The sequence below is a fragment of the Budorcas taxicolor genome, chromosome 18 (assembly GCF_023091745.1).
Source record: "Budorcas taxicolor isolate Tak-1 chromosome 18, Takin1.1, whole genome shotgun sequence".
Classification (NCBI taxonomy): domain Eukaryota; kingdom Metazoa; phylum Chordata; class Mammalia; order Artiodactyla; family Bovidae; genus Budorcas; species Budorcas taxicolor.
In genome coordinates this window covers 36,259,137-36,275,246 of record NC_068927.1, presented here as the reverse complement: position 1 = coordinate 36,275,246, position 16,110 = coordinate 36,259,137, and the positions used below count along the sequence as shown (strand labels likewise).

Sequence of the window (16,110 nt, the reverse complement as noted above, 5' to 3'; positions counted from 1 at the left end):
GTATTGTTAAAAAAACAAAGAAAGAAACAGCACAGGATACAAAATAGCTTGACAACATATCTTTGACTTTCACAGTCTATCAAGTTAGGATATGCCCGCCTTTACTGCCACTCCAGATACACTGTGAGCTAAGATGCACAGAAAGAGGGGATGGATAAAAAAATCTATGAACAATAAATGCTGGAGAGGATGTGGGGAAAAGGGACTCCTCTTGCACTGTTGGTGGGAATGTAAATTGATATAGCCACTATGGAGAACAGTATGGAGATTTTTTTAAAAACTAGGAATAAAACTACCATATGACCCAGCAATGCCCCTACTGGGCATATACCCTGAGAAAACCACAATTCTAGAAGACACGTGTACCACAATGTTCACTGAAGCACTATTTTACACTAGCCAGGACATGGAAGCAACTTAGATGTTCATCAACAGATGAATGGATAAAGAAGCTGTGGTACATATATACAGTGGAATATTACTCAGCCATAAAAAGGAATTTGAGTCAGTTCAAGTGAGGTGGATGAACCTAGAGCCTGTTACACAGACTGAAGTATGTCAGAAAAAGAAAAATGTCATATATTAATGCATAGACACAGAATCTAGAAAAGTGGTATTGATGAACCCATTTGTGTGGCAGCAAGAGATGCAGAAATAGAGAACAGATTTCTGGATACAGTGGGGGAAGGAGAGGCTGGGCCAGACTGAGAGAGCAGCACTGAAATACATACATTACTACATGTAAAACAGATAGCCCGTGGGAATTTGCTGCATGATGCAGGGAGCTCAATCTAGTGCTCTGTGACAACCTAGAGGGGTGGGATGGGGTGGGAGGTGGGAGGGAAGTTAAAGACGGAGGGGACATATGTATATCTATGGCTGATTCATGCTGACGCATGGCAGAAACCAATGAAACATTGTAAAGCAATTACCTTCCAATTAAAAATAAATAAACAAAAATGAAAGAGGGGGTGAAGAAACTAGCTTCCAATGAGTTCCATTTTAAGTGTCAGATACTGAGTTAGGCAGTATCCTGGGAAATACGGTGTTAGCTCCATTTTACAGATGAGAGTCAAGAATTTAAGCAACTTTCCCAGTGTCACGTAGCAACAAGTAGTAGAGCTAGGATTCAAAACCAGGGCAGTCTATTAGAAGCCTCATCCTCATCTACTACCTGAAAGGTTCTGAAGTTACATTCTGCCAGTTACTGGGTTCCCTGAAAACATCCCAGGGACTCCAGAGGGAGACCAGAATACTCCCTCCCCCTGCTTCAACCAGAGCAGTGCCCGCCTTTAGCTGTTTTATGCATTAAAGTCCTATGTAAAATTTCAAATGAAGACAGAAATTCACATTAAAAAAAAAAAGTTTGAGAATCTTCTGTTTTCATCATTCTGTGTTAACACAACCAACAAACATTCTCTTAACAGGTAATAGATGATACAAAATTCAAAAGGTATAAAAATGCAATCACTCCAGGAGTTTTAGAACTGATTTCAGGTTAAAAGACACTGGGGAAAACCAAAACCACTTGGAATTCTGCTTCCTTCTATCAGTAACCTTAACCAGCTACACATACTAAATGCTCATGAGCCCCACTGTTACAAGTTTAGCAAGCCAAGGCTAGGGGCCTCAGAGGTTATCCAAACAGGGCCAGGACATCCCCAAGCCTCCATGCTGCCAGGATCTTAAGCCTCCAAGGTCCACTTACTGGGTTACTGCCACCCACGAGTTTACCGCTGCTCCCTGGCCCTGGTCTCCAGTCAGGCGTCAGGACCACCCACTAGAATCCTTATTATTCTTTTCTTCCTCAGTTTTTTCTTTTTCAGGCAAAACGGTTTCTGACCTCTTCTGGGAGATTTTATTTTTCAACTTAATCATCTTTGTGGGTGATGTGGAAATTCATTTCCCAGTGCTAGGCTGTACTGGTGGAAAACTTCTGCTTAGGAAACTGGTTTAAGTCTTCACTCTTCCCTTCATTAACCAACTATTTGAAAGACACAAAGTCAATTTTTCTCAGAGTCTCAGTTTCTTGAAATGAAAATAATAACTTTATCCAGGTGAATGTAAAAAACCCATTTTTCATAAAATTATTACTTTTTAAAAAACAAAATTAAAAACAAAAAGAATGTTTGATTCTATTTTTTAAGATCCTCTTACAGATATCTGAATTACGGGGGGGAGGGGGAGAACCACAGTATTTTTCTCCAGTGTTCTCCTTTCAGAAAAGAGGAGGTAAACTACAAGAAATAACCTGACATCAGGAGTTTGTTACGAATTTTTTTTTTTTTAAGGGAAGAAAAATACACATTCACAAAGTGCCAAAAGACATGCATACCCAAAACTCCCCTAAGAGACTGCCAGTGCGAACTCTGGAGTCTCCAGCCCAATTTTCTAGATGACAGTTCTCTACAAGAACTGACTTCTTAAATTATTGCCATAAGGGACTACAGGATCTTAAATCATTGATGGAAACCAAGCCATTTTCTCTACGCTTTAGGTCATAATGCAGGGAAAGTGCCCCAATACACTTTATAGAGAACGAAAAGGATGTTCTTGTTAGCCAGATAATTTAATTAACTGCAACCAGCACTGTGGTAGAGCTTTTAGTGCTAAGAAGTACTTTAGAGCTATTATTTACTGAGAGCATACACACACACACCAAGTGCTGTATAAGCATTTTCCCATTTAATTCTCACAACAATTTCTCTGACAAAACAGACATGAGAGGCTGGCAATTGATGAACCAGGTGACTAGAAAGCCCATGTGCTCAATCACTGACATAAAACTCACTGGAAACTATCTATCTGAGAAAGAAATTATCTGACATCTTTAGCAACAAAAATATCACTATTTTTTTGTTCATATACAAACACACACATATAAATTCTCACATCAACATGTTCTTCTTCAAGAAACATTATTTATAAGAACTATTAAACTAACATTTTAGAGAAGACAATTCTTAGCCTCAATTAATCTAAAATTTTATGTAAAGCAAATCACATACAAAAAATATTCTCATTAACTGTTCCAACAGCTGTCAAGTCACTTTTCTTCAAATATAATGTAGCTGGGCAGCACTTTTTATAAAATGATTCTGATGTTCCTTTAAAGCTATGTTAGGTTTGTTCCGGAAAGACTGACCCATTCTTTGACATGCTAAGATCTCTTAGTCCTTCACTCCTTTGCACATTGCTCCATCTGTCCAGAATGCTTTCCCCAGCTTGTCCTGCTGGCAAGTTCACATTCCTCCTTCAAAACCCTGCAAGTGACCCCCCAGGCAAAGGCAGATGTGAGCACCCTTCCTCTGTACTGCCATGGTCAAAACATCAGGGACCCCATTTCACTGGGGATCATACTACAATGGAGGACAGACAAGTTTTTAATTGTTCTAACATACTGTTCAATAACAACAGTAATAGAAATAAGAAGAGCTCTGGAAATTACAAAGTAGAAGGGCTAATTATGATTAAGAAGATCAGAGAAGGGATTGACAGATAACACTTGAGCTGGACCTTGAATATGCAGAAGAGTAAATTCTCAGTCAAGGAACAAACAGCATGAGCAAAAAGGTTCAGATAACCAATGCATATTACACATCGAAAACTTCTTACTATTAGAGAAACCAGTATCCTCGAAGAAAATGCCACAGAAAGTCTGATTACAAGAATTGCAAAAGCTTCAAAGGAAAAAAATGTACTACTGCATTACATCCCTCCTGTCTTTCCCCCTGGCTAGAAAGTATTTTTGAGGTCATCATCAGTCGCTATCAGCCAATTACATCGATTTACTCACTGACAAAAGGAAATATCAACCATTACACAATAATTCTGTTTCATACACTAAGCACTAAGTAGACTTGGTTTTTTAATTTGTTATATATATATGGCCATGCCACATGGCTTTCGAGATCTTAATTCTCCAACCAGGGATTGAACCTGGGCCCTTGGCTATGAAAGCACGGAGTCCTAACAACTGGACCACTAGTGAATTCCCTTAGAAAATATTTTAACAAACATATATATGAAGTAATACCAATAATGTCAGCTGACACCTAGTCAGTGCCACATTCTGTAAAGGTGCTTTCACATGTATTAATATTTACTCATTTAATCTTTATGATGAATGTATGATAGGCACGATTATAGATGAGAAAACTCAGTCACAGAAAAGTGAAACACGTTATCAGAGGTGACAAAGTGGCAGTCAGATTCAGAGCTTGCTATCTGGCTCCAGGGTCTGGGATCTTAACCACTGTCTTTGTGTACACACACACACACACACACACATTTATGCTAATTTAAATAGTGTACATATAATTTTGTGCAAGGAAAAACAACAAATTTTCTCTATCATATAACATTGACTTAAAAAATGTTTTTAACATGGAAAAATATATGTAAAATAACATAAAAATGACACCTTAACCATCTTTAAGTACACAGTTCAGTAGTATTAAGTAAGCACATTCACACTTTTGTGCAACCAGTTTTCAGAACACTTTCTAATGCCTGGAAATTATTCTGTTTAGTTGATAGTCATATCAACTTTAAGTCCTGGACAAGACTAAATATGAATGTTTAGGACTGAAGCAGACATGGGTAATAAAACTGTAAAAAGACACAAGGAAGTGATTACTACAAATACTGAGGCAATGACTACTTTCGAGCAGAAAGATAAGGTCATAACTAAACACATGCATGGAGGTGGGAACACCTGGGTAAATGTCGCATTAAAAAAAAAATATCTCGATGGTTGTAAGAGTGTTAGCCTCCCAATAATTAAGCTACATATTTTTTTGGTGTCAATTTGGTGTCTATTTCACTTTATCACAAAAAGATTTTAATAGTCTAAGTTAATTCCATTCTTTGTAGTAGTTTGAAAGTATTTAATTCTCCTCTAGTAAAGAGACTATACAGAGGAGTGAAAATTAAATGTTACAATATCAAGCCAAAATATTTACAGAAAAGTGGAAAATGTTTTCCCCAAACATTTTAATAATGTTCTAAAAATATATATTCTATGATAACATAAGATAGTTTTTACACAAAAATCTAAAAGACATTTAAGACAAAAGCAGATATTTGGATCAATGAATAGAAAATATACCTTTCAGTAAATGATTTTTAGGAAGATCAATAAATGAGGAATTCATGTACAACCTTAAAATTAAGACTAAAGTTTCTTTATAGCAATTACATTTAATAAACATGGAAGTCACAGAGCATCACTTTTTAAAAATGAAAGACATTAAACTACTTAAAAACATTATGCACAAACATCACAAATAGAGCCTGAGAGTTTGGGGGAAAGTACTAACCAGTTACTGCCAGCAGCTGTGAAACTCTCACCTCCATTTCCTCCCGATGAGACCTGTCTCGGTCTTCAAATTCACGTGTCCTTCTTCGGGCCTCTTCAAAGGCCTGCTGGGCTAAGGCATCCTCCTGCTGTCATAAGAAAACATGAAAAAGGTATTTTAATTTTGACTTATAATCAAAAAATTAAAATTGGGGGGGGTGATTTATTTTTAGAAAGAAAGGAACATAAGATTTCTCAAAACATCAAAGCCATAAAAAAACATTAGAGCAACTTCTCCAAGAAAACCTCATTATTTTCGTGTGCTAATATAACATCCTGGAAATCGTAGTCACGTTCAATCACATTCTAACAAATGAAAATGCTCTTCCCCTTTCTGTCCTTACCTCATCCTATTCACCAAAATAAAATCCTAATCAAGTCAATATTTAAGACATGGGAGTATAAGGAAAAAGAAATTAGTAGATACTTCTACAGCGTGGGGATAAGACAGGCTGGATACTCTAATTATAACACTGAAGCCAGAAATATAGAAGAGAGTATTAACAGAATTGATTGTACAAATGTTAGAAACTTCTAGGCAACAAAAAGAAAATTCCAAGGGATATTATCAAGGAAAATTATTTGTAACATGTAACAAATCTACCTGAATCCTTTCCCAATGGATGAATCAAGATCTGTACATGAAGGAAACCCAGATACCTCCAACTTCTTGTGTCTAAAAGGCAACCAATTTAAACTCGCCCTCTCTACTTTAGTCTGGATGGTAGCACCACTCACTCATTTCAGCTGGGAACCTAAACTGCCTTTGACACTTTACTCTCCTCTTATCTTTACAGATCCAATCAACCACCAAATCCTATCCATGTGACCTCCTATTTTTTGAATCATTTTAGTCTCCTTTTCATTCCTTCAAACATTTTGCTGGTTCAGGCTCCTAAGGACTCTCACTAAATTACTGCAGTTACTTACTGCTTCCATTCTGTCATCCCCCAAGCCATAATACAGCCATCAAAATGCCTTCTAAAGCACAACCTGACCATAATAAACCCCAATTTAAAGCTCCCTCACTGTTTGCAGCCACATACGTCTCAACACTAGAACTTTCAATGCACAGTTGATGGAATTAAAATATTGAAAACACAACCAAAAAAGTCAATATTCAACTGCCTCAGCTTCATTGCAGGAACGGGTGGCCAGGTAACAATGCTCGAGCCAATGATATAGAAGCGTTAAGTCACCTGATGGGGCTTCTAAAAGTCATTTAGGAGACATGTCACCTTTCCTTCTCCCTGGGAACTGATGCAATGACCAGATATACAGCATCCATCTTGCACACATAATACTAAGCCATACACATTGAGCACAGTGCAGCAGGAAAAATGAAAGGACCCACAGCCCCCAGGAATATGTGCTATACCGGGCCTGAACTGCATACCGCCGATATCTTATTCTGTGTGCTAAATCCTTTATTTGGCTATGTTAGTAGGGTTGTTCAATACTTGTCATTTTCACTGACTAAACAAAATGGAAAAGTGTGAGCAAGTTTCCACTCTTACGACGCATTTACTAGCTTTGTGACCCAGGAGTATTTCATTTTCTAAGCCTCAGTAAACTCTCATGAAGAATGCACATAGCCCTAATACTTCATGAGATTAAATAACAAAAAAAAAATTTAAGTTTACCTGACAACATTCAATAAATCCTATTCTTTTATAAGCACTTGTGGACAGATAAAATTTATACATGTGACTACACATGACTATATGTACCAACTGTATTCTCAGAATGTAATGTATAAGGCAGAGACACCCACAAAAGAACACTATTCCCAACTCCTCAGGGTTTTCTCTTAGTTAGGTATCAACTAGGACATGTCTGCTGATAACAGGATATCCCTTCTGTTCTGTGTATTCATTCACTTAATTTCATTTATTCCACAAATGTCCAGTGAGCCTTTATGATGCCCAAGTCACTGTGCTGCGTGCCATGTATGCAATGAGTGGGAACAATCAATGCTTTTTTCCACAGTTTCTGGTCTAGTAGGGCAGGTGGACAATGAACAAATAATTACAAAAATCAATAAATAATTACCAGTTGTGACTGAATACAGTAGAGAAGACTTGAAAGATAAAATGAGAGCATATGAGATGTAATCTAACTCCCTAAGGCAGTTATTAGCCACTAATGTGTATTTTAGCAAGGATCATAGGTTTTTACCTTATTAAAATAAAAAGAAATTATTATCATTATTTGTAGTAAAAAAAAGCCAAGAGAGATTTGGTAGCTCTCTACCTACAATTCCAGCTTCATCTTTTCTAGTAAGACGTGAAATGTATGCATAATGAACAGTGTCTACACTTTAATAAATGGTTAAACTGAAAGAGAATCAGCGACCCATGTTATTTTGATCGTTTCCTGGTGGGAACTTAAATAACACCTCCCTTTCAAGGATAGTATAAAGAGTACTTGCTGATAAAACTGCATACTCACCCATAAAGTACGCTAAAACAGATAGGGACAACTAACACCAGCCAGACTCAGGGAGTCGTGGGAGAGGCTTTCAGCACTCCGGTCCCCACCAGCTACCTGCTATACTAATCTGTTACTCCATAGTCTATACCACAGTCTGCACAAGGCAATCAGGTGGGGTCATCATCAAGAGTGGTTGGGTGTTTGTGAAACCCACATGGGAAAAAAGTCTAGCAGTGCTCTCACAGAGCATACAAATAGACTGTTCTTAACCATTCTTGCTATGTTGATTTTGGCTTTATTGTATAGCTAAATCTACAACTGTATTTATTTTAGTTTGGTAATACTCACCTTTCTGTGCAATGAATTTAAAAAATAGATGTATGTATTAAATGAAAAATTAAGAATCAAACTCGTATCCAAGAAAGCTGATGATGAACGCATAATCTGTACAAAATAATGACATTTCCTATTCTCTGTGGGGACCAGGATGATTATCACTGATCACATGAAAACCAAAAGAAATAAATCTGCTGAAGAAGCATCAACATATACTTCAAAGGCGACAATTTAGCATGTGCAGCTGCAAACGGTACATTTAACACCACTCTGTAGAACATAACTTTATTTAAATCAAACGACTCTTCTAAATTTTCACTCACATTCTTGTGCACATACAAAAAGCAAAGCTGTTTGCCTGCTGCCTTTGCTGAAAGAAAAACCCTGCAAAAAGCTTTAGGATACCAGTTTTACATCAGTGTCATCAGGTACTTTAAATAGAAAAATCTATTCATCCCAATAATGGCTAAATTTTTCTATCCTTATTATAGAATCAAAATAGAACTTTTGGAAAGTCATTATATTGAAGGTGAAACATTTTTGTGACTGCTAAATTAATTTACAAAGTACAACAACGAAGACAAAGCTGACAGTTCTTAAACTGCTAATACAAATACAAACAGTGCAACAAACATTTAAACACTGTATAAATACTAATATTCTTGGTGAATTTTTAAAACGATGAAATAGAAACTTACTAGGAATTAGTTGTGGTACACAAGTAATTCATAATTGTTACCCAAACAATTATTTTCCAAAGTAGTGAGGAATTCTACCAATCAACTGGACATCAGAGTTGCATAAATTACAAATATATCCATGTATTCACAGTTAAAGTGGCTGAACTATAAAATCTGTGACAAAGCTGATGCTGAAGACACAAAAAATTCACATGACATTACACAAGCACTTTGGATTTTAAAAATTTGAGCCTTTGAAGAACTTCTCTGATATCAACCTAGTTCCTAAAATGGCATTGTTTTTTTTGTTTGATTCCTGTGAATGAGTCCTTTTAGCTATATTTTGTTCAAAATTAGCTGGAAATCTCTGATCAAAGTACTCAATGGTGAAGTGCCAAATTTTTCAGTTTTTCCAGCTTTCAAAGAATTGCAATTATTGAAAATCAAACATAGGAAAACACTGAAATTTACCCCTTACACATTACAGAAAATGAAGTGAAAATACAATCAGCAAACATGATTCAATTGTGAGTTTATACAACTGTACTCAGAAATATCTTCATTGTGGGAAACTTTCAAAACACTTTATTGAAGTATATTACACACACAAAATAGTACATATCTTAGGGCTGTGTTGTTCAGTCGCACAGCCTCTAGCCATGTGAGTACTGCATACTTGAAATGTTGCTAATTTGAATAAGTGGAAAACACACTGGGTTTCAAGTACTTACTGCCAAAAAAAGGGGAAAATGTCTCAATAGATGTTTATATCCACTTTATGTTCAAATGATAATATTTTGGATATACTGGGATAAATAAAATGCAAAAGTTAGTAATTAAAAAAACTTTAAAAGATATGACTTGTAGAAAAATTTAAATTACATAATGTGGCTCACATTTCAATTCTACTGGACAGCCCTGTCCTAAGAGATAGCTTGATGAATTTTCAGAAACTGAACCTGCTGTGTAACTAAAAGCCACATGAAGAAACAGAACATTACCAGCATCTTGGAAGTTGTCTTCTCCTCCATTCCAGTAACTAGCCTCCTCTCCCAAGGATAAATCTCTACCGTTCTTTTTAACACCATGTAATATTAGTTTTACTTATTTTTGTACTTTGATATATAAACGTATTCCTATAGCATGTGGTTTTTTAAATACCCTTAATATATTTGTGAAATTCACTCTTTGGTGGGTTAGTTGTAGTTTTTCATTTTCATTGTATTTCTCTGTGTGAACATGCAATTTACCAATCTGACTGTTTAGTGGGCATTTGGGCAGTTTATATAGTTCCTGGCTATTAACCAATAATGCTGTTACAAATGTCCTAGTATGTATATACTGATGAATATATACACACACACATATATTCATTTCTACTGCATACCAAGCCTCAGAAAAGAATTATTGGATCACACATACACACATGTGCAGTTTTAGTATTTATTGCCAGTTTTCCAAATGTTTTGTCAACTTTATGTAATCAAACAACACACCAACTGTTTCTCCATATCCTTGCCAATGTTTGCCAAAGATACTATGAACAAAGGCAAAAAGACAATACCTGTTAAAATATTTCAGCGGAAATACTTACACAATTTAATTTTTAAAAATGGAGTTGTGACTATCCTCTGTTTATCTCTTAGCTTACCAGGTACCTCAGCAACTGTTAGAGAATTTTGTTCTCACATGACAGAGAGAATAAGCAAGCTAGCTCTCTTCTGTGTTTCTTATCAGGACACTAATCCTATCATATTGGGACTCCACTCTTCGGACCTCATTTAACCTTAATCAACCCCATAAGAGGGCTTCACTGGTGGCTCAGTGGTAAAAGAATCCACCTGCCAATACATGAGATGCAGGTTTGATCCCGGGGTCAGGAAAATACCCTTGAGAAGGAAATGGCAACCCACTCTATTCTTGGCTGGAAAACCCCACAGACAGAGGAGCCTAGAGGGCTACAGTCCATGGGGTTGCAAAAGAGTCAGACACAATCTAGTGACTAAACAACAAGAGCATACTCCATGAAGGCCCTATCTCCAAATACAGTCATACTGGAAGCTGAGGCTTCAAAGTACTAACTTAGGGTTAACACAAATATGCTGTTGACAATAGCTGGTAAGTGGTGGGGCCAGGAATCACAGTTCTATGACGAAGAAGCTCCTACTCCTAACTTCTATACTATATTGCGTTTTTACTTTTTTTTATTATCTTCCAGAAGATTTGGGATGGTGAAAGCTCCAGAAGTGCTGATGGTCGGCATCCCCTGCTTTAAAATTTTTATATTATGAAAGACCTATTATTATATTAGTTTCCTATCACAGTAGATGACACTTTATAGCAATAAAACCCAATCTGTGGACCAGGGCAACAAAACCTGGCAAATTCTAAGTACAGAAAATACTGTGGGTTAAACTTAAAGTTTGTACCTATCGTTTTATATTTCAGTTTTAGACGTCAACTCAATTCCCCCTTGTATAAATTCAGTCTGCTGTTAATCACTTTTTGCAAAAACAGCCTTCTAAATTGCCAATTATTTACTATTTTTCTGAAAGAATTAAGTATTCCTTATCACTGTGGAAATCAAAGTAGCAGAGATTCTTTCCTAAGAATTTTAACTCTGAATGTGAATTTTTTTAATAGGAAGATTTAATTTTTTTGATCTCTTAAGGAGACAATTCCTACATTTCTATATATGGACAACAACATGGAAAGAGATGACAGAACTAACAAAAAGAGAGCTCCTTTTTATTCATGCCATCATTTTAACTTCATTAAGTGGATTAATATTAAACAACTGAAAAATTAACACCGTCTAATAGTCATATACTGACATGTTCTGGCCCCCATAATTACAGAAGTAAATCAGCTGTTAATCTTTCTGTGACTCACTTGCATGTAATGAGGCATCCCTTTCGCAGGTTTGGCTATGATGTATCTAGGTGTGGATTTCTTTCTGTTTATCCTTCTTAAAGTTCATTAAACTTCTTGGACATGGGGATGAATATTTTTAACCAAATTTAGAAAATTTCAGCTATTTCTTAAAACACATTTTCTGCTCCTTTCTTTCTCTCCTCTCCATCTGGGACTTTCATTACATGCATGCTGTTCTGTGTGCTGGCGTCTACCGTCTCTGATACTGATTGTTTTTTTCTTTCTGCTTTCTGTTTTTGAGACTGGATAACCTCCATTAACCTGTGCTCAAGTTCACTAATTCTTTTGCCATCTCAAATCCTGAGTCTGTGAAATTTTCATTCAGTCATTGTACTTTTCAAATTCTAGAATTTCTATTTGATTCCTCTTAAAAACTTAGATATATTTATCCCTTAAAAAAAAAAATCTCTTTTGGCTGCACTGCACGGTATGTGGGATCTTAAGTTTCCCAACCAGGGATCGAACCCACACCCCCTGCCATGGCAACAGAGAGTCTTAACCACTGGACGAGGGAAGTCCCAAATCTCTTTATTAATACTCTCTTTGAAGAGTCATTGGCAAAAGGAAGAATTTTTCCTTTAGTTCTTTGAATACACTGAAAAAGAAACTGCTTCTTTTGTTACTAGGAACCATCATTTGCCACTGAGCTCCCTCCAAGTTTCTATGGCTTGCCTTCCCCTGAATAACAGTCACACTTTTGTGCTTATTTTCATGTCTTATAATTTCCTGTTAAAAACTGGCTATTTCAAATGAAATACTCTAAATTAATAGCAAATCAAAATTCTGACCCTGCTTACAGCTTCATGTTGCCTGTTTCCTGTTTGTCCACTAGTGACTTGCCTAATTTTCTGGAGTCTGTTTCCCCATCAGTGTCCAAACTCTGATGTCACTGCCTTTTTTTTTCCCTTCTTTTTAAGCCTTGCTTTCTAGGGGGCTGTCCCAGGTCAGCATAACTTAGTGGTCAGCCAATGACTGGTCAGAGGTTTTGCTTCAACACCTTGAGCCAGAAGGCTTTCAAATCCTTTGCCATGGGGTCTGTGTGTGGCTTGGATGGATACTTTCAAAGTGTAGGTAGTTGATCAGCCTACCCTGCAGTCAGTCAGGGGCCAGTAGCTTTCAAGGTTCCTCTGTCCTCTCCTGAATAGGTGTAGCCTTGTACATGTACACAGCCTTTTGGACCCTAAGAGCTAAGTGTGATATGAATAGTAGGGCTCACTTTAGCTATCTCTTTCCCTAGATTTCCCCGATAAATTTCTGGTCAGTCTGCCATTTCTTGTTCCCTGCAACATTAGTTTTCCCAGACTGTCTGCCACAGAGACTGCTATTGTTTTCAGTAACAGCCCTGGGAATGTGTTTTTCCAAGTGCTGCTCTAAATAAAGTCAGCTCCCTCTGACAGGACAACAGAGCTGCCAGTCCTCATGGCGTGCCCAGAGAAGAACTTGAGGAATCAGAGCTGAGGGAGGAGATGGGAGCATCTCCTAACATGCTCGACCATCATCACTGTTTATACTGAAATTCACTAGCTCTGTTCGAATAAATGCCTCTCAATATATGTCCTTTGGTTAATTTCCAGAGACCTTAAATGGGTTTTTGCTTGTTTGTTTACAATTTTGTTAAGTTTAATAATTGCTTTTTTGGAAGGAGAACTTGCCAAGCTCCTCATTCAGCTGTTTCAAAACTGCTGCTGTTACATTTTATTTTAAACTGGGTTCCCTGCCCCCAAAATGTGCCAAAGATCCAGAGCAAATATTAAACAGAACCATCTATTACACCTTGAAGTGCACCACTAAGCACACAGTGGTAATCCGATGTAATTGAAAACCATTGAAGGAAAACCTTTTCCCAAACCAGGACCAAATTCTGAGTCTCAGTCTCTTCAGAATTCCTCAATATTATGAGAACATGAGATTTTCTATACTTACTCTAAAAAAAAAAAACTTCCGAATTTACTTGATAACAAACTGTATATACAAAGAGACAAGGCAGGCAGGAAGGCCCTGGATCTCCTGTTCTCTGCTTCCCTAGGCTCTCCCCACCCCTAGGCCCCAGTGGGGACCACTCCCTTCCCGTCCTGTGGTGGAAGTGGGGATTGTTGGAAGGTATGGAGATGATGTGTGTATGTATGAATGTGCGTGCATGTGTGTGTGTGTGTGTAGGGGTATGGGGGCAGCGTGAAGAATGGAGAAGGATCAAAAATTAGAGAGAGGGCCTTCCCTCATCCCCACCACTCTGAGGAGGGTTCTTGAGGGAGCTGCCTCAGATGTGTCTCAGCCTATGAGACAGTAGAAGATCCAGCATCCAAAAGTGACCCAGTGACTGGCCCAGCTGAGCTCTGACCACTTGTGGACCGTGTATGCCATGCCGTAGCCCTGCTCCTCTGTGGTGTCGTCCACATCAACATCAAACAGGGAGCCCAGGTAGGCCAGGTGGAAGATGGCCAGGCCCCCGAAGAGCAGGTTTAAGGCTCGCACCCCCAGGCCCAAACGATACTGGTGTGAACAGTCTGGTGGGCACCTTCTCGACAAGATGCAGGCACTGAGGATCCGAGCCAAGCGCTTTCGGAGGATGTGCTCCACGTAAGTGATAAACGCCAGAGACAGCAGCACCGCAGCCAGGTGGAAGCTAAAGCCGTGCAGGAGGGCGCTGGCTGTATAGGTGACCAGCACAGCTGAGAAGGTCCCCAAGTGGAGAGCATTCTTGAAAACATAGTTATTTAGCCAGCAAGACATGGGCAGGTTCCAGCTTGTGACAACTTCCACCATGGACCGGGGCAGCTCCACGTTCAGTGGCTTAGAGACTGTCAGGTCCCATTCCAGGTGATCCTTCTCCTTGGTGAAGCCGCTCCCTGCCAACGTGGCTGTGGCCTCGGATAGAAAGCCCACAAAATAGTTGCTGAAGCGGAAGGAGACGGCACTCTCATAGGCTCGCAGACACTTGCGAAGGAGGGGGTCACCATCGAGGGGGATGAAGTAGGGGAAGAGATAGGGGCCCACACAGGTGGACAGCACCAGGCACAGAAGGGCCAGCAACAGGCTCTGGGCCACCTTCTGCAGCCACCGGCAGCTCAGTGGGCGGCCTTGGACGGCCTCTAAGTACCTGTGGAAGGATATCCAGGGCCCAAAGATGACAGTGCCCACAAAGCAGAGGTAGCCCATGAACTCCAGGGGTGAGGGCACCATGCTCACCTCACCCCGATCCAAGTCAAAGCCCAGAGACACTGCCTTCATAGCCACGATCATCTGGGCCCCTCGCATCCTGTGCCACGCCACAGTGTCCACCATGTACGTCTCACCCATGAGCAGGTAGGCGAGGATGGTGACGGAGATGAAGACGCCGCGATGGGAGGAACGTCGGCGGAGGAACAGCACGAGGTAGCACAGAAGGCTGAGCAGCATGACCCAGACCACGTGCAGCTCGAAGAAGTGGTAGAGGCTGAAGAACCCACCTGCCACGGTACTTGCGTGCTTCAGGTAGGATGGCAATCTGAGCCTCCAGAGGAGGCGGCAGGCGAGACAGATGGCAAGGAGCAGCCAGATCTGGTCAAGGCCCTGCTGGGCAGTAGGCAGGAGACAGTCCTGCAGGAGCTGCTGGAAAAATTCCTGGCGGCTGAAAGTGGCCATTGTGGACCGCCACGGATGGATGAACAGATGACTTGGCAGTAAAGAAGCTGCAGTCCAGGGGGCCAGGGACACACCACTGCCACCACTGGGAAGCCTCCCCAACCAGCTGCAAGGCTGGGACCACTGAAGCTCCCAGGGCAGCACTGTATAGTTACTCTTAAAGACTGGGTAAAATAGATCTCCAGACAAAGGCAAGATTAGGGATAAATAAAGGGACCACAGTCAGTAAAGCCTGAAGTCACCCTACCTGGGCTCGCTCCTCATCAAACTCCAGGCAGCCCATACCATCCAGTCTCTGGAGATCAATCCAGCCCTTCCAGATAACACAGACTCCATTGAGAATCATGGGAGCCTTCAAATATACCTAAGACACAGAAAAGAAGGATGAAAATCCATGATGAGCCATCAGACACATAAGAAACAAAGGATAAGCTTACTTATGAAAACTGGTTTTCTTTGCGGGGGGGGAGGGGGGATTAAATACAATGATAAAATTAAGAACTGCAGGAAAGTATACAAAGCACAGCCTCTGACTATGTTCTATACATTAAGTTAATCTGGCTTACCAGGACTTTATTTCTAGTCACAATTTTTCTAGATTATTTTTAAAAAGAAGTTTCACAGATTTTGTAAAAAGTGTTTGTAGTAAGATGATGCTTGAAGTAGACATCATTTCTCTTGCAGCTGAAGCTGGGACATTCAGGTACTTTGCCTTAATTTTTGAATCTTGATTAGAAAGACATGTAG

General features: G+C 39.3%; 2 protein-coding genes across 3 annotated transcripts in view; both read right to left on the bottom strand.

The window, feature by feature from the left end:
• CBFB (core-binding factor subunit beta) overlaps nucleotides 1–16,110 on the bottom strand; it is a 47,646-nt gene that overhangs the window by 8,035 nt on the left and 23,501 nt on the right. The window contains exons 4-5 of one of the 2 annotated variants that reach the window (XM_052655347.1): nucleotides 15,611–15,727; nucleotides 5,322–5,448 (exon numbers count right to left, since the gene is read on the bottom strand). In XM_052655347.1, the coding sequence (XP_052511307.1) occupies nucleotides 5,322–5,448; nucleotides 15,611–15,727 (244 nt within the window). The remainder of the gene's footprint in view (nucleotides 1–5,321; nucleotides 5,449–15,610; nucleotides 15,728–16,110) is intronic. The other variant, XM_052655346.1, reaches the window with a different exon arrangement.
• LOC128062889 (protein-serine O-palmitoleoyltransferase porcupine-like) lies at nucleotides 14,011–15,363 on the bottom strand. The gene has a single exon (XM_052655345.1). It carries the CDS (start codon nucleotides 15,361–15,363, stop codon nucleotides 14,011–14,013), a length of 1,353 nt encoding a protein of 450 aa, XP_052511305.1.

Excerpts from the sequence above, each read along its gene's own strand:
- LOC128062889 (XM_052655345.1), bottom strand. The coding sequence starts at position 15,363 with ATGGCCACTTTCAGCCGCCAGGAATTTTTCCAGCAGCTCCTGCAGGAC.